Source organism: Hydra vulgaris, chromosome 11 (genome assembly GCF_038396675.1).
Source record: "Hydra vulgaris chromosome 11, alternate assembly HydraT2T_AEP".
Classification (NCBI taxonomy): domain Eukaryota; kingdom Metazoa; phylum Cnidaria; class Hydrozoa; order Anthoathecata; family Hydridae; genus Hydra; species Hydra vulgaris.
This window is the reverse complement of record NC_088930.1, coordinates 34,025,704-34,052,770: the sequence shown is the minus strand read 5'-3', so window position 1 is coordinate 34,052,770 and position 27,067 is coordinate 34,025,704. Positions and strand designations below refer to the sequence as shown.

General features: G+C 29.8%; 1 protein-coding gene across 1 annotated transcript; it reads left to right on the top strand.

Annotated features, from left to right (window-relative positions):
- Nucleotides 1-18,335: 18,335 nt before the first annotated feature.
- Nucleotides 18,336-25,344, top strand: LOC101239707 (macrophage migration inhibitory factor). The gene is made up of 3 exons (XM_065810856.1): nt 18,336-18,548; nt 19,967-20,112; nt 25,118-25,344. Exons 1-3 carry the CDS (start codon nt 18,383-18,385, stop codon nt 25,175-25,177), a joined length of 372 nt encoding a protein of 123 aa, XP_065666928.1. The 5' UTR covers nt 18,336-18,382; the 3' UTR covers nt 25,178-25,344.
- The last annotated feature ends 1,723 nt before the right edge of the window (nt 25,345-27,067 follow it).

Below are 27,067 nucleotides of genomic sequence, written 5' to 3'. Positions count from 1 at the left end.
CTTCTTTGTCTTTTTTTGTATTTACTATTTATTTTGCGAAACTAAAGTTCTTTTAAAATAGTCTAGTATAAGTTACTATGTAAGTATAAGCTTATTAATATTATTATTAGTACCTTATATTTATAAGCTACGGGGTCATCCATAAATGATGTCAGTTTAAATTATTTTTTTAGTTTTAATGAGCAGGTTTTAACGGTATTTACATCTACTAATTGGTATAGAAATGATGTTTTGTTTGTGGGAAAATGCGGGGAGTTTGATATTATATTTTATTAAATTATTTATAATATAATATTATAAATTAATATAATAAGTTTTCCAGAGACATTAAATAATTAACAACTACTAACGTAAAATAAAAATTACTATCGTTTTATTAATATCGTTTTATTAATATCGTTTTATTAATATTACCATTTGACTGCGAATCAAATTATGCTAGAAATATTAACTCTTTGTATATAAAATTCACAATCGTTATTCGCTCCCTAGCGGATTATAAAATGTGGTTCAAAGTAAACTCATAAAAGTAAACTCATAAATTTGTCATTTTTTGAAATTAAATTGTTGTTATTTCAAATACGAAACTCTAATTGCTCCCTAGTTGATGGTAAAACGTGATGCAATGCAAACACATAAAGTCTATTGATAATTCGAAACGCTAATTTCTCCCTAGCGGGTTGAAGAAACTCTTTTAAAAAGCTTGCGCTAACGATAAGCAAAATCATTATTCTGATTGCGATGTTAACAATACTAATAAATCAATATTAAAATATGGATAAAACCGCATTACTTAACCTATTGATGGTCTCGTATGGAAATGCTCATCCCGATAAATAAAAAAAGGCTAATATCCAGAAAGAAGTCCATAGTATATATAATTCATTAGAAGAAGAAAAACTGGTGCATAAGGATCTTGAATCAAGAGTAATGTATTTAATCAATTTATTTAATGAAAAGGCAATGAAGTTCAAAAGCAAGCAATTATCATTTTGGGCCAATACTCCAAAACAGTCTGCCCCTACGTATACTCCACTTGAATTTGACAAGAATTCCTCACAGTTTGTTGAGCCCACCAATGAGCGATATGTTATTGATGATCAACAAAGCGCATTAACTTTGAGTTTGTTGACCACAAAAAATCAAAAAAATGCAAGAACAGTGGCTCAATATCGACTCAATTCTACGATTACAGCTTTAAATTGTGAAGTTGCTGGACTGAAGACTAGAAAGAGAAGTGGATTCATTGCTGAAGCTGAAGAGGATGATTTGAAAAAGAAAAAGAAGAAACTAGCTCATCTATGTAAAGAACTGGCCAAAAAAAAGTATGATCAAGCTCAACAGAAGAAAACTAGAGAACTGAAAAAAGCTAGAATGGAGGAAATCTGCTTAGAGCATCCAGAAGTCAAAGAAAAACTAAAAGTCAGAAAGAAACCTGGTCGACCGTCAATAGAAGTAGATCAACCTCTTCTTTTGAAGGCGATTATGGATATTGCTCTCCATGGTTCGTCCGCTGATGAAAGACGTCGGTCAGAGGTTCTTCGGGTAATGATAGGTTAGCTATGTTTGTTAATATTGTATTTGTTAGAATTTTACTCTTAATTAGTACTTGCACTATTGTAAGTATCCTTGAAATGTTAACAACTAATTTCAAGATTTGATTTGAATATAATTTACGAAATAAATCCCGTTTTCTGTAAAAAAGTTAATTATATCCAAATATATTTCTTTATTATTTAGAGCATTAAAACTCCCGACAAATTGATATCCGAGATGAACAAAATTGGATTTGCAATCAGCAAGAGCGCCCTCTATGATCGTCTATTTCCGAGAAGTTACGGAACATTAGAAGGCAAAAGGTACGTCAAAACAGTCCCTGTTAGATTGATCAGTCCTCAAAATGAATCTCATTTAAAACATGTTAACGGGATCTTTTGCAGTTCAACTATAAATTATAGGAAATTATTTGTTCTATTTTAGGGCCAGATAAAGTGTGTTTCATTAGCCAAGACGACAAGGCTAGAGTGTCAATTGGAATCATAGCAGCCAAAAAACAGGCGCCGTTGTTGATGCATTTGGAGTATCGGGTAACTCTCCCGGACCACGACTGGGTCGTGGCTGCTAAACACAAGCTTATACCATCTGTATACGCGGGAACTACGATCAAAAAAGATGGTCTCGGAAAAACAGATGCTGTTACATATTCTGGACCTACCTACATTGCTGTTTGGTCAGGAAAACACGCATCCTCGACCGCCTTCGCTCATGGATTAGACTTTCAGCGGCTCTTGGATATCAAAGAATTCGACTCTATTACCAGAGATCCTTAAACTAATATGGTTAAGCCTATCGTTGTGTTTAGCGTCGATGGAGGACCCGACGAAAATCCCAGATACCTGAAAGTAATTGAAATCGGGATTCACCATTTATTGAAGAATAACCATGACGCTCTTTTCATCATGACGAACGCTCCAGGCCGCAGTGCATTCAACGGAGCTGAGCGACGAATGGCACCTCTAAGTAAAGAATTATCTGGGTGATTCTTCCGCACGAACATTACGGAACTCATCTTGATTCTCAAGGTAATTACATTGACAAAAGTTAATTTATAAAAATATTAATATAACTTTTAACCTATAATAACCAACATATCTTTTTATATCAGGCAGGACAATAGATAAAAATTTAGAAAAACAGAACTTTGATTTTGCTGGACAGGCTTTGGTTGATATTTGGTCTGATCTACAAATTGACGGTTATCCAACCATTGCAGAGTATATTGATCTAGACAAATCAGAGCTAGAGTCAAGGAGCCTTTTATTACAAGATCAACGTTCGATTGCCGATCATCTTCGTACAAGTCAATATTTTACCCAAATTGTGAAATGTGAAAATCGTTCTTGTTGTTGGACTATTAGAAGCTATTACTTTACTCTAATTAGAGCAAGATTTCTTCCACCACCTGTGCCTGTCAACCAAACGAGAGACAGGCTGAAAGCAGTAGATATCTCAGAAGGAGTAAAAGAATTGTTTCCATTATCCGTCTTTATGCTCATTGCATCAAACATTGAAAGTATTCTTCCTCGTACTGCCAAAGGATTTCCAATTTTGCCGTATGATGCGTTTTGTCCATCAATTCACTCTAGCCTAGCTGATAGAATCTGTAAAAAGTGCAATATCTACTTTGCCTCTAAAGCTATGTTGAAAAAGCACGCTTCTATCCATTCATCTGCTATAAGGTCCCTCTAATCAAAAGAGTCCAACCTGTTCGTATCGCTGCCAAGCGTCAGACAAAATTTTTGGCATTCATCGCATTGCAGAAGAATTTGGAAACTGCTGAATGGTTAAAAGAAAATGAAGTTGACGCAACAAATTTGATTGTACCTCAAGAATACGGTATCCTCTTAGAGCGCGGAGAACATTCACTACCAATTGTTTCAATCAATGATCACTACAACAACCCATGGGAAGATTATACTAATGGTATATAATACTATTTGCTTAGTTGATTATTTAATGACGTATCGATTATTATATAATATAATTTGGTGAGATCTACTATTATATAAATGTATAATTTAGGGGAGGAGTACATAAAAGTGACATCATATATAACGGGGGGTTGGCCAAAAATTGACAGAGTTTGACAAAAGGGGGAGGGGGAGTCAAAAATTGAGAAAAAACACTGACATCATTTATGGATGACCCCTACCTTAAAACCATTAAGTAAGAAATAAACATTTCTTACTTAATGGTTTTAAGGTAGGGGTCATCAATAACAAAATTTTCATAGTTAACAATAAATTTATTTATTTATTAAACAACAATAATGTTGCTTAATAATATTGTTTCAACGATATTTATTTTGTTGATAAACAACATTAAATTTTAAATATTCAAATTTAAATATATTTAAATATTAAAAACCCAAAGTTTTATGTATCAAGTTAACTAAAAACTTCGGCAGAAATCAAGACGGCCTCTACAGTTAAGCAGGCTCCTTTTTTTTAAAAAAAATTGTGATTACAACCCTCTCTCAACATTTTAACTTCAAAACACGATGCGTGACAAACAAGATTGCTGCGCGGAGAAACAAGTTAAGTGCGGTACAACCAGGGGCGTGGTAGGGTCAAACTCGGAACTTCTTGCTCTAAAGGCGCCTTGTAAATCACTTGAGCGCTCTATCACTATACCACCATTGTATTGGTAGTGATTTATATTAGTCATGCATTACTAATACAAATTTAGACTATTTTAACAATGGTATCTCCTATACAACAGTGAAAATATGAATGAATAAAATAGCATTTAAAAAAAAATTCTTGTTTGAGACTTTAATTAATATTATTTTTTATATTAGTTCTCAAAATTAGAAATACTGTTACAAGCAGACTGATGCAAAATAAGATATTGTCTAGTTTGCATCTTTCATAAGTAGAGTTGAAACTGTAGAAATAGGCAGCATAGATGGTTTGATGAAATTCAGTTTCATTAAGAATCTAAGATTCAAAATCTATAAATACTTTTGCAATCCAAATTTGTAAAAACACTTCTCTAGCTTGCATGCCGTCATCCTATTTTAGAATTATTTCTTGAGTCATTTAAAAACCTTTATTTCAAAAACGGACAACTGATGTTATACATTTTTAAGTTATTAAAATTAAATTGCTCCGCTGAGAAACTTTCCTATTGCATCTTCCAATAGGTCTCTTGATATCAAAAAAACTTTTTTAAATAAAATGCAAATGAATCTTGCTTTTACTTTAAAAAGTACAATTTAATTATCAAGCTAGGACAATAATTTTCCAATAACAAATAACATCTTATAATTGTTTTAAGATGCTGCATAATTTTAAATTTTATTACAGGCTGAGATGTGTTTTTATATCTTAGGAGACGATGGAAAATATTTTTAATTCCTTTCGAAAATGTCACAACTTTCTCAAAAAAATATTCGTGAAGGATTCAAAATGTAATATTTTTAAGCACAATGGGGCAACTTGTCATTAGATTAGAATTGTTAAGACATGGCTTCTGTATGATTTGGAAACAAATTGCTGAAAATTTGAATTATATAAATAAGCCTATAGAGAGAGTAGACAACCAAACAGTTTGAAGTATTTTAAACTTTTGGAGAAAAAATAAAATATATATAACTTAAAAAAGGAGGGCATTAAAGCCAGTGGAATTCTCCGATTTCCCTTCAAAGGAAAATGAACTTGATATTGGGTTAACAAAACATATTAAAAACTTTAATAATAGTAACTTGATAATGCAAAGAAATAAATTGCACAAGGAGGAACAAACTAAAATGATGTTAACGAAACAGAGGAATGAATAATTTAAAAAAAAAAGACATTTTGGTATATCATATAGACAGAGGCAATTTTAGGGGTGAAGAGAATGGGGGTTCACCCCTCCCCCAAAAAAGGTGATTTTTAAGTTAGTTACTTCCTTAAGAAATATTAAACGGTTGAAGATTATTGTTATTTGATTCCAAACGACCAAGTAAAGCACTTCTTTTAGGAGTCAAATATGGACTACTTTAAGAGAGAGAATCTTTGCTGATTAATTGTTTAAGTATCTCACCCCATCTTTTGTAGCAAAAATTCCGCTGCTTCATACTGCTCAATATATTTAACTGTGTGAATAAATGCCTAATTCTCGGCATAACCCAGGAAAAAATGTTCTATAGAATTTCTATTTCATATATAAACTTTTGAAACATATAGCCTATAGAAATTTTATAGAATTTCTATAGAATCTGGTAATTTCTATAGAAATTCCTATAGACCTTTTTTTTCTACTTTTTTTTCGATAGAAAAAAAGTTTTATTGCAATTAATATAGAAATTAATTATAGAAATTAATAGACTTTTTATAAAAATTTTATAAAATTTCTATAGAATTTTATTGGCCATTTGTTTCAAAAGTTTATAGAAATTCTTTAACTTTTTTTCCTGGGAATGTCCGTATTGACTGCATGGGTATGCAAAGCGTTTAGTCTTTAACAGAAACTCCGTAAGCTTAAAACCCATTACTACGTTTAATTTTATGTCACATAGTAAAAATGTTTTTATTTAGAAAGTGAAATTCGGCTTTTAAACAATTATCTAGATCAAAAGACTTATAGTTTCAAATGACAAGTTTAATTTTAAAAAATATTTGTGCTGTATAATAATAAAAATTCTTCATCATCAAAATCTCTGTCATATGCTTAAAAAAATACTTCAAATTTTTTAAAGCTAGCCACAAAAATTTTATTACAACAACAACTACAAAAAACCACGGAAAAGTATCACCGTTATCACAGCTTATTTTGTGGAACATAAAATAATAAATAACACCGACAACAACTTTATAACTAAAAACTTTGTCAATATTATATAAAACTTTATCGATGTGTTATATCTCTAATAAAGAAATTTCCTCATACACAGCTATCTGTTATACGCCAATAGTACACTGCTATAGCATGAGCAAGTACCCATAAAACTAAATTAAGTTATTTTAATAGACGACAGAAACTCGCTTCAAGAGTCATACCTTAAAAAAGCAAATCAATATGTATATCAAAATATTTTGTTTATGTCCAAACATAAAATGAGAAATCTTCCAAATCAATTTATAAATAACTTTTTAAAACTAATATAAATAAGTTTAGCACTAGAGCAACTAAAAACCAGTGTTGTACCATTACTTTGGCCAGTACTTTTCACTGGAAAAGTAATGATTTCTTTCTTTATTACTTTTTACTGGTGCAGTAATGATTACTTCTCCATGACTTTTGACATGTAATCATTATTTTTCCATTACTATTCGCTGAAAAGACGCACGAAAAAAATTAAAACAATTATAAAAGAATTAAAAAAAAATTATGCATTATAATACATAATACATATAATATTCTATCATCTATGGCTGTGCCATATAATTAGAATAGGTATTTAATAAAAGTATGTATGTCTGTGGACTGTTTGTGCTTATCACGAAGCTGACATCTGCAGTGCAGATGCATGAAGCAAAACATTGAAACTTGTAAACTATAATAATTTGAGGTTTTATAACTCAACGTTATAAAACCTCAACGTTCTGATCATCTTTTTCTTTTAGGGACTCTTTAATTTTTTCTTCAAATTTTGTAGCTTATGCATTTAATAAATGCATAGACCTTTCCTTCTCAGCTATATTTTGTGTCCAGGCTAACTTGAATTTTGGACGTGAAACTGTAGCCAGGAGAAATTCTAGATCATCAAAGTAACAATCAAAGCGATTCGCAATTCCTTGTAGAAGAGCTTCTTTTAGTGGTGCCGTATATCTGATCTCTGCATTTTGGAGCTTTGTTCGAACTAACTGGATTTTTGGAAGTACGTATGCCAAGTAGCAATTGGCTTCACCTTGCAAAAATTATTATAGCAGTTGCCACAGGTTCAAACAACATAACATATTCCTTCAGAATAGCCATATCTTTCTGCAAAAATACTGGAAGTTCTAATGCAGAGCAGACGATATTCAGTTTTTGTTCGGCTTTAAGAATCTTCTTGACAGCTTTGTAGTACGTTTGTAGCAGCTTTGTTACACAAGGCACATTGAACCGAAATTGAAACAGATCATATGCTAAATCTGCAGTCTTTTTACTACTACTTGTTAAGTTCCATAGATCTGTTGCTTTTGCCATTGCTTGATTGTGAATGCGCTTATAAGTTTTATCTGTTAATGCTTTTGCAGCATCAGTGATTGACACCAGATTCAAAGAATGTGTGCAGCATCTAATGTGTGAGGACAATGTAACATCAGTGTCGTTTGTTGAGGTAAGAATTAAATCGGAAGCACTGTCAAAACATGCAACTTCCTCATAAAAAATCTCTAGTGTCCTCGTCGTCATTCTCTGATTTCGAATTTCCGTTTAAGTTCAAAACTGATTCCCCAGGTCCCGGATTCTCGTTCTTCTCACCAACATCGACACTCTGGAAGATACAGAATGTTTTTATTATTTTTGATGCATTATCCGTGCACGTCTTCACAACTTTCTGCTCAACAGCATAACGTGCATGCACTTGATGTATTGCTGATGCAATGATCAAACGAATGTTTTCCTTCAAATCGCAAACAACCCAAAGCAACAGATTTTCGTTCCAAAGTAACAGGATTTTACCAGTGGCATGTCATTCCTAGAAAACTTTGGCTATGACTGCTCCAGATATCAGCATTAGTACAGACATAATAAATACTGCATAGATGTTCCTTGATTGCAAGGCACATTGTGTCATATTCGGACTTATGCTTTCTATCAACGTGACTCTAGGCACAGTTACAGATGGACACAATCCAGTCACCAGCGCTTTGAAAGAAAGACATTTGACAGTACGGAGAGATTTCACTTCTACAACTATAAAATCCTGAATGAGTTTGTTAACTGTTTGTTGCGAAACATGTTTTACTGTTGGTTTTCCAATTTCTGTTAGACGAAATTGTTTTGCTGGGTTGCTGATTGTACCTCTGCTTGAATCTTCTGTTCGTTTCCTTTTCAGATTAATTTCCAATTCAAATAATTTCAATTGATGTGCAGTCTACAATTAAAGAAAAGCCGTCAATAATTAATACACATTAATTCAAGTCTCATATTTTAGTTCAACTGCAAATATTAAAGAACTTATTAAACTAATAACATTAAATAAAATTATGTACACAAAAATTCGATGGTTTTAGTTAATAAAAATAATAGCATAAACACGTGTAACTGACCTTCAAATGATTTCTGAAATTTGATGACACTGCTACTCTACCAGATATTTTAGATGCTTTTGACTTTAAGCATAGCTTGCGTATTCCAGCAACATTGTCTGTTGCTTTAAGTGTAGCAGATAAAATAAATTCAAAACAGCCCTTAGTATGCCATGACCCATTTTTTATCACAACCACTCGATGAAACTTTCATTGCCATAATATTTATTTACTAAATATATTTAAATACCTTATATAGCTTTAGCTATCACAATGGTAATGTAAATCAAATGGTCTTTGGATCAGGAGTATTAATGATGACATGAGAAATATATTAACCAGAGTTAGGGTTCCAAAAATAGGGGACAAAACAAAAGTAATGGCTAATTTAATATCACCATTACTCGTTACTTTCCAAAAAAAGTAATGACTACATTTTCCAATATATGCCACAAACCAATCAGGTAAAAAATCAGGTAAATCAGAGACAGTATTCTACAAAGCTTTCTTCAAATTGGTTGAAATATAATGATTTGATCAATATATAAAAATAAACTTTGTATAAATCTTTGTATAAATCTTTTAACAAATCTTTGTTATACATATAAATCATGTGAATATAACAGAAAGATGTATAATATTTGTTGCACATACAAAAAAATACACAAACAAGTCAAACTAAAATTTGCATAAAAAAGTGTCTGTACAAAGTAATATTTATATATATCATATAATATTATATATATATATATATTATATAATTATATATATTATATAGTTGTATAATATTATATATGTAAATATTTATATAGGGTGTCTACCAAAATTTTATGGTAGATTTTCCTAAATTTTTTCTGATCCACTACTTGTTTTTTTTTTTAAACTAATATTTTCTTTTAAATAAGAAAAGGTTCAATTTTTTAGAAAAATCAAAAAGTTTTAAAACTATTTTTTTCAATAAAAATGTTTTACATTTAAACATAAAACACAATACATCAAAAATATTAAGTTGATATATTAAGAATATTCATTTCATTTAAAAGAGGCTTAGCATGTTAAAAACGGTGTTTAAAATTAAAAAGTCATTCAACATTTATTGTATTCAACATTATTGTTTGAATAAATAAAAAATACAATATATATATATATATATATATATATATATATATATATATATATATATATATATATATATATATATATATATATATATATATATATATATATATATATATATATAAACACACATACACAAAGTAATCATTACTTTGCCATTAATTTGAAAAAGGTAATCATTTCTATACAACACTGCTGAAAACTATATATAGTACCCTTGAAAAAAATAAAATTTTCAGAATTCTATATAGCATATCGCAATCCTTGCTTGTATAACAAAGTATTGTGAAAAATTCCTAACTATCTCTTCTGAAAAATATTAATTTCTTAAAAGCTAGTCTAAAAAATCTTATTTTAGATATTAACAATTATATGGAAATTTTTTAATATCTTAAGAGTAATTAAAATACCAAAAATATATTAAAAAATAGTCCAAAACTTAAATATATAAGCAAGTATGTATATTAGGGTGCACAGTGGGCCAGTAGGTGGACAAAATGGGAAAAATTTTAGTTGTCTAATCTTGAAAACCTATTTAATTTTAGTATCTACATATATTAGGAGAAATCTATTGATAATTTATTTATATTAAATCCCTTAGTTACCAGGACTCTAAGCATTTGAATATTGAGATAAAATAAAATAAAATAAAAATTATAAATAAGTAATTAACGGTGACATCAACGTTGTGTTATATTTCAATTACATCTACGTTTTTGAAACAAAAAATTAGTACATGTTATTCTAAAGTATTTAGAGATAAGAAAAACCAATGTGTGAAATAAATTTGTCATAGCATGTTATCTCAGCTATACTTTGAAAATCACAGATTAAAAAAAAAATTTCTTAAGAAACTTATTTTTTGCCGCACAATAACTAATAATTACCACAATTTGCCATGTGTTGTCTTATATTTATTTGAGCTATATGATGCTTCAATTGAGTTTTAATTGATTGCTCGTCCCCTTAAATCCCCGTTCAGATTTTATGTATGTTTTAACTTGGTTGCTATGGTACTAAATTTTGCATAGCAACAACTCATTTTTACATTAACGTTGTTTTAACAGTATTTTACTTGCGCTAAATACACAATATTGGGGGTATGTATTAAAATGAGATTCAGAATTCTTATGAGGTTAACTTTTTTTGGTTACTATGGATACCTTACTTTGCATAACATAGCAACAACATATTTTCGGTAGTTGTTAGTAATTTAATTACTAACACTGACAGTAATTTAATTACTTTTAATTTTAATTACTAACACTTGTAGTAACTTAATTACTAACAAGTATTAGTAGTCCAGGCGGCATATATATTATAACATTTTACTTTTAAATACAAAATACTTGTTACAATAATTATTTAGATATGGTTTTGTTAAACTTAGACATTCATAATTTTCTCCAAAAAAACAATCTTAGTATTTCAAAACAAAATATTACTGAAGATATATTAAAATTTATTCAGCCAAAATTTGCTGATTTTAAAGACGTTGATTTTAGACCAGCATGTTCAACGATTTGTTTACTTGTATAAAAAAAAGTGGAAATCTGCAAACTATACTGTGAAAAATTTTGAAAAGAAGTTTGTGAACTGGCTTAATGAATATTTAATTGTCAGAAAAAAAGACAATGAACCAACTGCAAGTAGACGTGGTCGAAAACCAGTTGCATTTGATAATAGTTCTAATAAAACTAAAAAACGGCGTGTATCTTGTTTAATTGAATCTCATTCATCCAATGAATTATTTTTTGCTGCTAATAAAAAATTTAGAGATGAATCTGTTGTTATTGCTGCCAAGAATGTTTTAAATATATCAAATACAGATAAAGCAACTAAATATTCAGCAGACGAAGCACTGGCTTTAATAATTGATGCAAGTCTGACAAAAGCTTCCTATCAATTGATTAGAAGCGGAGCCTTGGAGAAAGAATATAACATCTACCCCGCTTACAATGATGTCAGAGATGCAAAATTGAAATGTTATCCTGCAAACATAACAGTGGAGGACTATTCAGCTTCAGTTCCTTTAAAAGATTTAATGACTCATACTTTGCAAAGAATCTGTGCAGTTTAGGAACCTGTGTTAAGGCACTTGATATTGAACGACAAAGCAATAAAAACAATGACGCTAACGTGTAAGGCTGGTTTTGATGGTGCTACTGGCCAAAGCATTTATAAACAAGTTTTATCAGAACCCGACATTAACAGAGATTTAAAGCGTGAAGAATCATTATTTATTACTTGTCTTGTCCCATTGGATTTGACTGGATTTAACAACAGCAACGAAAAGGTGCCTATTTGGAGAAATCAAAAGTCGTCCTCCACAGCCTATTGTAGACCCATAAGATTTGCATACAAAATGGAATCCAAGGAATCTGTGATTGAAGAAGATCAGTACATTAAAAGTGAGATAGAAAGCTTGGGTATGATTTTATTAGAGGTTTGCGGATCTTCTATTGAAGTGAATTGTATTATTGAACTTACAATGATTGATGGGAAGGTTCAAACAATATTATCTGAAAAAAATAACTCATACCAATGCTGTTCAGTGTGTGGTGTCTCTTCAAAAAATATGAATAGTCTTGATATCCCTAATATAGATTATACTAACAGAGAGTTCAAATATGGTCTTTCCAGTCTTCATGCATGGATTCGATTTTTTGAGATGTTATTGCACATTGCATATAAAAAAGAAACAAGAAAGTGGCAAGCAAGATCTAAAGAACACAAAGAAAAGGCATCTGTAGCTAAACAAAAGATTCAGACCGATTTTATGAACAAAATGGGACTTGTTGTTGATTTCCCTAAAATTGGTGGTTCTGGAACAAGTAATGATGGCAATACCTCAGGGCGTGCTTTTGCAGCATATGAACAAACAGCTGAAATTCTGGGTATTGACCAAAACCTTATATTCAGATTTTACATTATCTTGGTAACGCTCTCTTCAGGATATGAAATAGACTGCTTAAAGTTCAAGGATTATTGTTTTGACACTTTTAGACTATATGTGTCCCTTTATCCATGGTATTACATGGCTCAATCAGTTCACAAAGTATTGATACATGGACATGACATAATTAAAAGCCTTACATTACCCATCGGACTTATGTCAGAGGAAGCTCAAGAGGCTAGAAATAAAGACTTTAAATCTTATCGCGAAAATTTCAGCCGAAAAACATCCAGAAAAGCAACAAATACTGATCTTATCAATAGACTCCTAGTTTCCAGTGATCCTGTTATTTCATCATTGCGTAAATCAACATCACACCAAGCAAATCATAAAGCATTTCCTTCAGATGTTTTACAATTACTTAAACAATCTTCAAACGATATTATTGTTTTATACTTTTTTGATGTAATTTAAAATTGATAACGTTTTCTTGCACTATTTTTTGCTTTTATTATTCCTAAAACATTATTTACCTAAATACTCAATTTTTATTCTATATAGGTGGGTCAAAAATCCGATAAGATATTCAAATATCAATTTACCACTTTGTAACTAAGGAAAGTATCTGGTAACTAAGCAATATAAGTATCCATAACAACTAAATTTAAAAAATTATAACTTTTGTAAGAAGTGTGATCTCATATTGGTACTCGTGCCAAATTTAGTGAATATAGCACTTATAAAATATCTGCAGATAAGAAAAGTAGGTTGTTGCTAAGCAAAATAAAGGTATCCATAGCAACGAAATAAAAAAATATTACCTTCATAAAAAGCGCAGACATCATATTAGTACTCATACTAATTTTAGTGAATATAGCTCTAATATTAAATTAGTTATGAATTTTGTCCAGTAAAAGTGCATTCTGGCCCACTGTGGGGTGGAGCGATTTTCATAGCAAAAAAAAAAAGAGTTTAAAAACCAATATTACTGAGACACGAATCAATGTCTATTAATTATAAGATAAAAGTAAAAAAATATTTTTTGATTTTGATGAGATCTTGAGGGTCCTCTTTGGAATTTTAATTCTTGACAGTTCCTAATATTTTTGAATTTTTTTTTTTCTAAACCATATCAACCTTGGACTCAAAAAAAGCAGAAAAAAATGCTTGTTTTATAAATAATAATTTTATTAAAAAATTTTATTAGTGAAAAAAATACTTGCAAAAATATACCTTAAAACCCCCGTTTTGTTGAGGACGGGGGTTTTTAATGAAAAAAACAACTCTACTTTTTTAATTTTAATTTTTTAATAAAAACAAATATTATTTTCAAAATCAGCATATTATTTTGCTTCTTTTAAGTATCAAGTTGATATAGTTTAAAAAAAAAAATTTAAACAATATTAGGACCCATCAAAAATTTAGAATCCAAAGAGGAACCTCAAGAACTCATCTAAACTAAAAAAAAAAAAGAGTAAGGTTCTTTTTTCACCAAAAGATATTGATTTGCTGCTCAGGCAAATCAAATTTCAAAAATTTTCAAAATCGCTCCACCCTAATGTATATACAGTTTTGTATGTATATACATAGTTTTCGGCGAGTTACCCTTGACTACATAATTAAAGGTTGGTTTTTAACACTCATTTTATCTTCTCAAAATAAAAATTGTAATGCTATTTTACTTTATTGTATTACTTTGCACAAATTAAAAGTAGCAAAAAACGTATCTATATCAAGGTGGATAAACATCTGTTATGAGCAATTATAGATCAATCTCAAATCTCCCTATACTATCTAAACTCCTTGAAAGAATAATTTACAACAGACTGTATAGATTGTATATATATTGAAACAGATTGTTCAGTATATATACTATTGATATCAAGTAGGTTCGGGTCGCCATAACTTTCTACATGTTAATTGCTAAAGGTTTGGTTGTAAAATGTCAAAAATAATGCCAATTTTGTAAGCTACCTTTTTATATTTTATTACAAATTTTTATGGAATCATTTAAGGTTTAATAGTTTTTTTAACAGTTTTTTTAATCTACTAAGTTAGAAATAGTTGTTATCATATTAGGTATTACGACTACGGGGGGACGAGGAAGCCTTGCGCTAACTTTTTCCAAAAGTGTACCGTAAGAGAATTTGCCGAGTTAAGAAAAAAAAAATTCCAGAATTTGCCGACTGAAGTTACAAAAAGGTCTCAATTTGTCGACTAATGGCACAAAAACATTTATTGACTGAAATTTTTCTAACGCAACCCCCTGCCTCATTAAGGCGGCAACCCCCTCCCCTATTCTCCTTATCTACGCTGGCTAAGATCCAGTGACGGAGTTCCAGGGTCCCAAGTCCCTCCCCCTCCTCCAAATAAAAAATCTGTCATAAAGGCCCCAAAATCCTCAAACATTTCCATTAGGTATTACTAAAAAAAAAAAGCTTGTTACATTTGCAGAAGGGCCCCTAAATTTGCAGATGATGCTCGTAAATTTGTTGGGTTCCCTCTCCTATTGGGGAGCCTAGCCAGGGCTCTGGTTAGATCAACGTGAATGAAAAATAAATGAAATGTTTTAAATCTATCTTTAGAATTTTTCGCATTTACCTAAAGTTTTTACAAATTTTAGTCTAAACCTTTTGAAAATGCCAAAATAATGACATAATGCCACGAGCCAAATGTCAAACTTGCATTCTATAATGCCATCTAGCAACTCTGATGTGGTTTATTATAATCTGCGGTTGTCTGCGTGGTCTAAATTATGTATCCGATTTTATGTGACGAAATCATGTGTATTTTATACTAAATGGTTATGTAATAATTCGGTATCAGTGAGACTAGATTAGTGTTACAAAACTTGTTTTAATATTTATGCTTCTTAAAATACCTATTTATATAGTTTTGTAAATGCAAATCATATTTTTATATAGTTAAAATAAAAAATATTGATATTAATTTGTATATAATAAAAGAAAACTTAAAGTTAGCCGATCTTAATATTTACAGTATATTTATACTGTTTTATAAGTTTAAAATTTATAATAAATAATAATTATAATAATAAATGCAGTTTTAAATGACATGAACTTAACTGTAAATAATAACTTGTCTGATTTCATAAAGCATCTTCGACAAAAGTAGCATACATGTAATTACTCTAAAATTCGTTTCAAAGAAGACAAATAATGGCTTCAAAATGAACTGGTTAACTCAAAAAGTCTACAAAGTGACTGGTTAACTGTAGTAGATTTTTCTCACCGCCTGAATTATTCATTCCCCTATGAAAAACTCAAAACGAGATTGCGCTTTCGGGTTATAGCTGTTAAAAGTGTACCTAAAATGTCCGTACTGCCTTAGTAAACATAAACAAGAAGAAAAAAACCTTAGAGGTCAAGAATTCTAGAAATCAAGTTTACATGAAAAGTAATATAAGAAAGACGATATAAGAAAAAGTGATAAAAAATAAACAACTTTAAACTAATTAAATATTTATTTACATTTAAATAGTTTAAAAATATTTTTATTATATGAAAGTATATGTAAAAGTAAAATTAAGAAAAGTAAAACAGACATATATAAATTATATCTGTCTGAATTATTTACCTTCCCTTGTAAATCGCTCTGTAGGATAGTCTGATCTTTATTATAGGATAATGATTGAAACTATGCAACTATAAAATAATTAATAATTAGTTGATAGTTGTTTAATTACTATTTAAACTAACTGATTAAATTAGTTATATAACTATGTAAAAATAATTTACAAATATCTGTCTGAATTATATCCTCTCCCGAGTAAACTACTAAACTTGCGTCTGAATTATCTCCTTCCTCCTAGTAAATCATTCAATAAACGATAATGTGATAATGGTATTGAGTGATATAATAAATAGTAAACAACTATAAACTTTTAGTTGTATATTTAATTGAAAATACTTTACAAATACTTTTTTAAGTTTCTAAATTATTTCCTTCCCCTAGTAAATTGTTTAATGTAAGACGGTGTGACAATGGTATAAAGTGATAGTAATAGGAATTATGCAACTACATATCAATAAGTTATGAAATTATGTAAAAATGAGTTACAAATATACTGTCTGAATCACATCCTATTTAGTTAACTAATTTATACAGTACAGTCCAATTCTTTTAATCTAAAATTAGTTTGTATAATTTGAACGCTTAAGGCCCGTAGTAAATTTGATACATGGGAAAAAAAGATATTACACTTTCAACCCAAAACTTCCCGCTTACAAGAAAGAAATAACAGAACTTGTTTCTTGTGTTTACGTAAAAATTTGCATTAATAGGCGGATATATAAGGTATAAAAATATAATGATATATAAGGTAGAAAAAAGTTAATAAGAAATCAGGAATAACTATAAGTAGTTTAAATGTTAAAACCAAATTAATTGTGATTGCCATCGTTGTGTTGAGGTTAATGTGATGAACAAATAACATAATATTACAAAACTACTCATTTTATTATTAGGCACAACAACAACAGTACTATAACAAACAGCAACAATAAATTCATATTATAATAAGGAACAAATATGATAACGCGGTGAATTACTATAAAAAAAAGTATAAAACTATCAGCGTTAAAAATAAATTGTAAATTACGTAGTAAAATACCAGATTCTCGTCAGGAAATGGATGTAGTATTGACTCTAACAATATTTAATACTTTGGTATGTGACGTTTCAAATGTTTCAGAGCTCATTCCTAAAAATCCTCGTAAATTCTCGAATGATTTACTAGGAGGAAAGAGATAATTCAGACGCAAGTTAAGTAGTTTACTCGGGGGGTGGGTGGGGAGGGTATAATTCAGACAGATACTTATAAATTATTTTTACATAGTTATATGACTAATTTAATCAGTTAGTTTAAATAATAATTATACAACTATCAACTAATTATTAATTATTTTATAGTTGTATAGTTTCAATCATTATCCTTTAATAAAGATCAGACTATCTTATAGAGCGATTTACAAGGGGAGGTAAATAGTTCAGACAGATATTTTATATCCTTCTGAATTTTACTTTTACATACGCTTTCAAATAATAAAAGTTTTTGTAAAATATTTTTATGTAAATAAATAACTAATTTGTTTATTTTGTATTAATTTTTCTTATATCGTCTTTCTTATATTACTTTTCAAGTAAACTTGATTTCTAGAATACTTGACCTCTTAAGGTTTTTTTCTTCTTGTTTAAGTTCAATAAGACAGTACGGACGTGTTAGGTACACTTCTAACAGTTATAACCCGAAAGCGCAATCTCGTTTTGAGTTTTTTCATAGGGTAAAGGAATAATTCAGGCGGTCTGAATAATCTACTACATGTCACCAATAAAACGTAGCAAGGCAGAATTTATTATTTTTTAATGGCCTAAACCAATGTAATAAAGTTGCTGAAAATTTCAATATTTTTCATTATTTCAGACAATTCAAAAAATGTTTATTTATTTTGAAAATTTTTTTTATTGTAATTTTATTTTATTATTCTTTTTAAATATATATTTGCTTTTATTACACTATTTCTGTTATTATTTCATGTTAAATGAAATAAAAGATTATGGAAATTTTGCATTTTTAGTTAAATAAAAGTTACCATATTTATTTTGTAGAACTACTTAATAAACTACCATGCCTTGTCTCAGAATAGAAACCAATGTTTCAAAAGAGTCATTCAATCAGGAGAAGATGGCTAATGAGCTCCTGGAAGCTTTAGCGAAATCAATGGGAAAACCAATTGAATATTGTATGGTTGTTATTGTTCCAGACACTTTAATCTTTACTGGTGTAGATAAAAGCAAGTAAAATTAACATATTTTTACATATTATGTTATCCAACATGATTGATTTATAGCATTTATATATTGAGTCTTATAGTAATGTAGTATATACAGTGTTATATCATCTTTTCGTGGTTTATTTAGAGCATTTATATATTGAGTATTTCAATGTAAAATTTATATGGTTTTTATGTAAATTTATATGGTCTTACACTCTCTTTTTATAAATTTATATTCATAAAGTTAATTTTTTGCATTTTTATATATGCTTAACTTCATATAAGTTATATGACTTCAGTATTGTTGATTCATTAAACAAAATTAATGTGCAATAGAGTTGTAAAATTTCTGTAGGGGAAGACAGGAAACATTCAACCACTTAGCAAGTTTTTATTTATTTATAAATGATTTATTGCCAGAATCGATTAAATTTTTTTTAGCATTACAAGTAATGGATTTATGCAAACAAATAAAAAGTATAATGTAAATAAAATATCACACATCCGGTTTTATTACCGAAAGCAATACTAGATGTTGGACCTCCTATCATAAAACAATCTAAAATACAACTTCTGTGATAAACGCAAACCAGAGAAGGAAACTGACCAAATCCATTGACCGTATTCTGCTGAAGTTGCCTGTTAAACAAAAGCTTCAAAACTGATTTATAATTCTCAAAAATTCAGTCAACTTCATATTTATTAAAATCTGTGCTTCTATATAAGCTTTTACTCTCAGGTTTCCTAAGAGGCAAAGTTTTTTGCTATGACACTTCGTAGCCAGCTTTTGCCTGCGATACCATGTTTTTCCCATTCTAATGGAAAGTTTTAGTTAGTCAATGTTTTTGCATAATCATAAGCTGGCTTTCATATGTTTTTATAAGTCAGTCCATAATTTATGTCTGAAGCCTTTTTAATATAATTTTCTAAAATAATTTCTTGATCAGTAGTAAACACATGTTTTGCTTTATATTTGCTTTGGTAATTCATCATCATAGTCAATTATTTCCAGAGACTAATTTACTAGATAATCTTTTTAAATCTTGTTTAATCTTGGTAGGTTGAATGTGTCCCACATGTGTTATATATAAACAATCATTGTAAAAAGCTGAAATCTATTTTTTGAAGTAAACTTAAGAAGATTTATTACTCATAATATCATTCATCAATTAACAGCAAAATGTTAAGAGTTTAAGGTTGCAAAGAGATTCTTTGCATATTTTTTGAAACTTTTTTAAAAAATTTACTTTTATATAAGTACTAATGTTCATACATAAAAATTATAAGCAGTAGTTTTAAGCATGCTGGGAAATATTTGAAAAGGTTGAATGTTCCCCATGGTCGAATGTTTCCGGCCTTCCCCATTTATAATCAATTTTTATTTAGTTATAAATATAATTGTAGAAATCTTACAATATTATTTTATATTTTTAAAGCTGGTAAATTACCATCGGTAAATGCATCTCTAATGAGCATAGGTTGTCTTGGTCTGAAAGAAAATAAAAAGCTTGTTGCAGTTCTCTATCCAATTATCCAAAAATATCTTGGTGTTAATGAAGGTCTCTGCTATATACAATTTAAGGTATATTTTTATTTTTAACAAGCTTATATCAGGGATTATTTTTTTCCGGATATTTTCTGAAATCTATATATTTAAAATATAGTCTGAATGATCTATGTTATATATAGTAGCTAATAAAATAGTGTTTGCCAAAACATTGCACAAAGTTGCTTCTGTTTGCAATAATGAAGTTGGAACACCATTCACAAATTACGCTTGTATTATGCCAAAATTTTGTTTTTTAACAAACGGTTTTTTTAATGTAATGAAGCCCTTGGCAACTTCCTTTTAGTATGACATCAGAAGGGCAATCTATGTATGCCTTTAAATATGTGTATCAGTAGCGTAACAACCAAATGGATAGGGTGGGAAAATGCTAGGGGTCCCAAGCAATAAGGGGCCCTAAATATTTAAACGGGAAAATTTTACTTTACCTCACAAAACACTTACAGAGGAGTTTAATAAAAAATAAAACCAAATACAAATTGATTTAATTGCATTGCAATTAAATTGGTTGTTTTATAACAAAACTGTTTGACTTTTGAATAAAAATTCTATCCAAAATTTGAACAGTTTATTAAGTAAGTTAGTGTATAAATATATTAAACTTCAAACTTTTAAAGTTCATTATCAATGATGATCAATATTGTCAATGATGTGGTTGAAGCCAATGAACCAGCCATAACATTCTATGAAACAATAAGTCAAATTTTCAATTTTTTTTGATATAGTTTGAAAAGGTGGTCAGAGCTGGCTTTCTCATCACAGCATATAATGACATTAAAGTTAAAAAGACTTTGTCCAACAAGGTGTTCTTCTAGAGGAAATGCAGTGTGTTCTGTATAAAATAGGTAGGTATGTACATTCAAAAAGTACTTACACGAATGCATCTCTAAACACGACGAAAAGGGATGCCGCCATCAGTCTTTGGAATGCTATTAGTAAGTTTGAATTCATTGTTGTTTGGTAAAGATTACTTTGTGTAATTTATAAAGATTCTATTGAGCTCCATAATAAACAAATAGATCTTTCTTGTGAAACTATTCTACTCTCAATAGCTCATACAGAACCTCAATTTATCTGTTTTTTATCAATTTATCATGGGAGAGCATAATTTTACCTCAATTTATCATAGGAGAGCATAATTTTAACTTCAAATGAACTAGCAGGAAACTGTAACACCACTAACACTTTCGCAAACATCTAGAAGAGAAATGCCTAATTATTTCATGATGACTTACAATAAGATCATAGGATTCAGAATAGCGAATTTTTGTTTAAAGTGATTTTTTAATATGCTGTTATTGACACTGCAATATATCAGCTGCAGTCACGATTACAGGACTACAAACAGGTTACTGATTTGTTCAAATTTTTGCATCCTTATAATCTCAAGAGTCGCATACTGAAATGGAACTTGCTGCAACTAAATTTTTAAAATCGTACTCTAATGATGTAAATGATAATCTTGTACAAGAAATTCGCTTATACCAGCAAGAATTTCATAAGGACTTGTGCAAAATGAAGATTGTTCAAGATATTTTGCAACATCTAATCAAAGTAAACTAATTGTTTAATGCCAGAATTAGCAAATGCATGTGTTCTGTTTGTAACATTTCCGGTGACTGTTGCATTATGGGTACGCTCATTTTCAATATATAAGACCATCAAAACCTACCTAAGGTCAATCATTTCTTAAGATCGGCTTTCTGGATTAACTTTACTAGCAATAGAAAATGAGGAAGCTACACTTTTGGACAAAGAAAAAGTCATTGAAGCTTTTGCTAATAAAAAATCACTTGTAAATAAATTTTTTGAATAAAAGTTTCTTCAAAAATGGTTTTTTGGTATTTTTTTAAAATAAACGCTTCCGGTGTGGCTTACAACAATTTTAAAACAAAATTTAATTTATGATTTTGCGAGTTTTACATGAGATTTTAATTTGATGTGTATGTGCCATTTTTTATTTAACTATTTTTTATGTTTATTTTTGCACTATTAGATATTTTAAAAGTTTTTTATTAAAGTTCTTTAACAAAGATCATAAGGATAATAAAAATACTAAGTGGGCAAAACTACATAAAGAATGGACCATCAATGACTTTAAACGCGGGCCTATGTGTCGAAGTTTTTAATCTTTGGTTGTAAGATAAGATTGTTTGTCTGGAAAAATAATCGTTAGATTTATGATAAAATAGTGTGTACTATTGACTGTAAAACCTGGTGGATGTAGTGTTAAGGTATGAGGCTGTTTTGGTTTAGAATACCACTGGTTAAAATAGAGGAAGTAACGACAAAGGTAGTTTACTTGTGCACTTAAAAAATTATGCTACACCTTCGGAAAGATGAGTTAATAAGAAGCTATTTATTTTTTCAAAAGAAAATGACTTGAGGAAATCGAAAACATATTTTTCAAAAAATAAGTTTAAGCTATTTGACTGAGTTCAAGAACGATCAAATATTAAATAAAATGATTTAGCCTCCCCCATTTACAAGATCTCTCTCTTATCAGATTTTTATGGGAGAAATTTAAAGTAATGTCAAAAACTAATGCCTAATGATGCATAAGATGTGGAAAAAAACTTATAAGTTAGTGGCATAAAATTGACTACGACAAATTGGATAAGTCGTTAAGTAGAATTTCAAGAATATGTATAATGGTTATTGTCGCTAAGGGTGATTAAAAAGCAAATAAATTATAAACTAATCTAATCAGACTTTGGATTAATTTTTTTTTGTAAACCTAATAAAAAGGAAAACATAATTCAGGTAGATTTTGTTTTTAGTTTTTCTCCTTAAAGTAAGTAAAACTATGATATCTTATACGAAAAAGTACGACCATTCAAATAATTATGGACAGTGTATGTATATGTGTGTGTGTGTGTGTGTGTGTGTGTGTGTGTGTGTGTGTGTGTATACACACACACATATATATGAATATATAGGTTTACCATACCTCTCATTTTGACCAGGATTGCCCCAGTTTTATACCATTTGTCCTAGTGTCCCAATGATTTTCATTTTGTCCTGTTTTCAGGAAAAAAATGAAAATGCTTTTTTATTTTGTCCTGAAAATAATTCAGGATTTTGAATTTTTAATAAAACGCACACTACGAAAGTCCTAATCTTTTTATACTAATACAAATACTAACAATTACTGTCTAGATCTGCGTTTTATTAAGAAATCAAAATATTATTTTGAATCATCCTAAAGAACGCTAACTTTGTTAGTGTATGTGTATAAGAAGCCGTGTTTTTGTTAAAAATAAAGTTCAAAAAGAAGCTGCAAGTTTTTGAATGAACTTCAAAAATTCCTTGAAAATGTTTTGAACCAAAATTTGGTGCTGCAAGAACCAAATTTTTAATATTCTGGTACCTTTATCTGTAAAAGAGTTACATGCTGACTTACAAAAGACACATTTTGTAAGACAGCATTTTTATGTGTTTCTAATGACACATCAAACAGAAAAGAAGTAAAACTATCATCAGTTGTTTTAGAAATTTTTTATAACTAGAAAGTTTCAATCTAAAAAGGGATGGATTTTGAATCTGTTGGTGCTGAAAAATCTAAAATATTGTCTGATAAGTTAAAAAGATAAAAAATGTAAGATAAAAAATAGCTGCTCTTTGTTCTTATAATTGTAACACAAATTTTGGTAGAGTGCATTGAAGAGATAAAAATAACGTTTATAAAGGCTCAAAAAAGAACTTGGTGTTAATATTGTTGGCATTGGTTGTGATGCACAATGCACTTTAATTTGGTGTAGGTGGTTTGCCAATTGAATTGAAGTTGAAAAAAGTATAATCGAGAGGCTCTTGTTACGAAAATGTATTTTCATATCTACACAGTTCGAGTAACTGAGTTGAAGGAATTTTGTGATTTTATAGATGTTGAATATAGAAAAATAATCCAGATTAGATGTGATAAATTTCTTTCTCTGTTGCAGAAAGTTAAAAGAATTCTGTATATGATTGAGGCACTGAAGTCATATTTTATTTCTCACCAAAACTGTCCACGTGCTCTGCAAGCATTTTTTGAAAGTGAATCAGGTAAGTTATAATTCTGGTTTGTGCATGGACAGCTAAATAATTCTTAGTTATGGAAAAAAAGTCAAGGAAATGCAACAGATATTATTTTGGAACTAAAAAATTAAATTTAATCTTGGGAAAATAATAAATAGTAATTTTATAAACAATGTATCTCTTATATTAAACTGTGGGAAAACAGTTTTGGTGGGGCTGAGATATTTTCATGGATTGGATTTAATCACGTACTGAAGTGGGAGGATATTGAACAATCTGCTGAAGCTATAAACAATATACATAGTTCAGATGATCAACAAGAAATTAATATGGAAAGTCTTTTTGATGAGATTTTGGATCAAAAACGGAAGTGTGGAGTTCATTGAACATCCAAATCGCCTTTGTTGACGAATCCAATTATTCAAGCATTTTTAAGAAAAAGACATTGATGTACCTAATCTGGTAAAAGTTATTGAACATATTTTGTCTCTGCCATGAAATATGCACCTTTTGAGTGTATTTTTTCAATAATGAAAAACATTTGGTCAGATGACCGAGGCCGGAGTCTACGGTAGGAGGAGGAGTCTACGGTACATATATTTCTGTAATGCAAGTTGAACTTTGACATTACATTTCACTTTTTTTTATAAGAAAACTTAAAAAAATTATAAATTGCTACACTTTAGTTTTAGTCACTGCTCACTTTAGTTTTTTCTGCGGATTTTATTTAAGACAAGTAATTAATTCGAGTAAGATCGAGAAAGAGAAGATAAATAATTTTTAATAAAATTAAAAAAAAAAGAATTTTCTTTTCTTTTTTCTTTGCCGTAATAAGTTTCTTTTTACCGAAACGCTTAGTTTATTCTTACTGAAGCCCTTACTGAAAGGATCATCAGTAACTATTCATTTATCTTTTTGTGTGTTTGAGTTTGTATTTTTTACATTATTGTTTTTTTTTTAATATAAATATCTAGTAAAAATTAATTTTAAACTTTTACTTTAGGATGTGCCAAGTAAAGATCTGAGTTATAAAAACATGACTTTTCACGATATTCTTGGTTAAAAACATGACTTTCCACGGATATTCTTGGTTAAAAACATGACTTTTTACGATATTCTTAATCTTGGTTAAAAACATACTACTGGAAAGATTTGCGCATATAACAAGATCTTATGTTACATTAATTCTTTTTTTTAATAACATTAAATATATAAACTAAAATGTAGAAAGTTGTAAACTTTAAATTAGTCAATTAAAGGTTTAAACCCCCTCAAAATATGAGATTTTTTAAAGGGTTTAACCTAACCCTAACCCATCACGTTTTAAATAAAAACCCTAAATAAATGAAAAAGTTTATGCAACATTCCGGGGTTCGCAGGTTATCGCAGAAAAAATTAATTTAAATATGCTAAAAAACGTTTGTATTATATCACTGAAAAATAAAACATTAATCTACATAAAAAGTTCAATGTTGTTTAATATCGCCTCCTCTGGAATCTACTACACTATTCAGACGCTCAGGCACTGCATTGCAGCTTCATCGCACCATGTCCGGACACATATTCATCCATATCTTTGTTACTTCTGCTTTGAAAGCTGCCAAATTTGGATATGTTTTGAACGCCTACTTTGACTTTATGAGGCCTCAAATGGCAAAGTCCATGGAGTTCATATCTAAGCTTGAAGGGGGCCACATGTCCGGCTACCACAAGTGAGGAATATTCTCTTTGAGAAAGGCCACGGTTTTCTTGGCACTTTGAATAAGTGCAGAATCTTGAATAGAGGTCATGGATAATTACCAAACTTTTTCTTGCCCCAAGGCAACAAGTTAGCTTTTATAATGTCAACATAAGTTGTTTGGTTCATCTTGACACCTTCGGGAACAAAGGCAAGTGGAGTTTTCGAGCCATCTGAACAAATGCCACCCTATACGAATACCCCTATAAGTTGCTGTCTTCTTAGTATAGTCCGAATTTCCAATAGAACTGTTCTTTAAGACTTCCCTAGAACTCTGGCGTTGTGTCTGTTGGGCTCAGGCTTGATTGTGAAGATTTTTTCGTCACTGTAGACTACTAGAACACTTGGGTGGATTTTGAACCATTCTAAATTTTGTCGTTGAACTCTTTTAGCCTCTCTTAAAGGTTGCCTATTTGACTTTAGAAAGCTCTTCATACCTAAGTTTTCATGGATGCTCGTTGCAGTGTTCTCCTTGACACACAAGCCTCTCTAGCTAAGCTAGATATTGATCGACATGGGTTTCGTCGCACTTAGCAGTCAACAAAGTTTCGAAGTTCTTTAATTCTTACATATCTTTTTTATATGACGAGTTATTAGTTTTGTCCAGTTAAAGTGAATTCTGGCCCACTGTGCAGTGTTTTAAAAACTCATTTCAGGGAAGTTAGCGTGACGCGAGGTTTAAACTTAAATTATTAAAAAAAAACTTGACGAAACAATTCGGCCTGTCTGCTTCAGTTTACCATTTCCACCTTTTTCTAGATCTTTGATGAGCTGGTAAACAATTGAATTATGAAGCTGCCCTTTCACTGCTTTGCAAATTTGCTTTTCTTTACACCTGCCTTAAAGAGTGAAAAAAACAAGTTTTCTTACTTTTTCTTTTTACAGGCAACAAATTCGATTTTTTTTTTACTAATTTATAAAAACTGCCGATGTTTTTTATGATTACCTAGTTGAACTGTCATTGATTTTCCCGCTAAATTTATTTTTTCTAAATTTGCGGACATTTTGAGCGCGAAATTCAAATTGTTATTTTTTTCTGCGATGACCTGTGCACCCCCGTATGGCCAACTTGTTTCGCAAAGTTTTTTTTAATAATTTACATTTAAACCTCGCGTCGCACTGACTTCCCTGATATGTGTTTTTAAAGCACTACACAGTGGGCCAGAATTCAGTTTTACTGGACAAAACTAATAACTCGTCATAAAAAAGATTTAA

Coding starts and splice junctions, on each gene's coding strand:
- LOC101239707 (XM_065810856.1), top strand. CDS start 18,383: ATGCCTTGTCTCAGAATAGAAACCAATGTTTCAAAAGAGTCATTCAAT. Junction 18,549..19,966: donor CTTTACTGGTGTAGATAAAA/GCAAGTAAAATT, acceptor ATATTTTTAAAG/CTGGTAAATTACCATCGGTA. Junction 20,113..25,117: donor TCTGCTATATACAATTTAAG/GTATATTTTTAT, acceptor CTTTTACTTTAG/GATGTGCCAAGTAAAGATCT.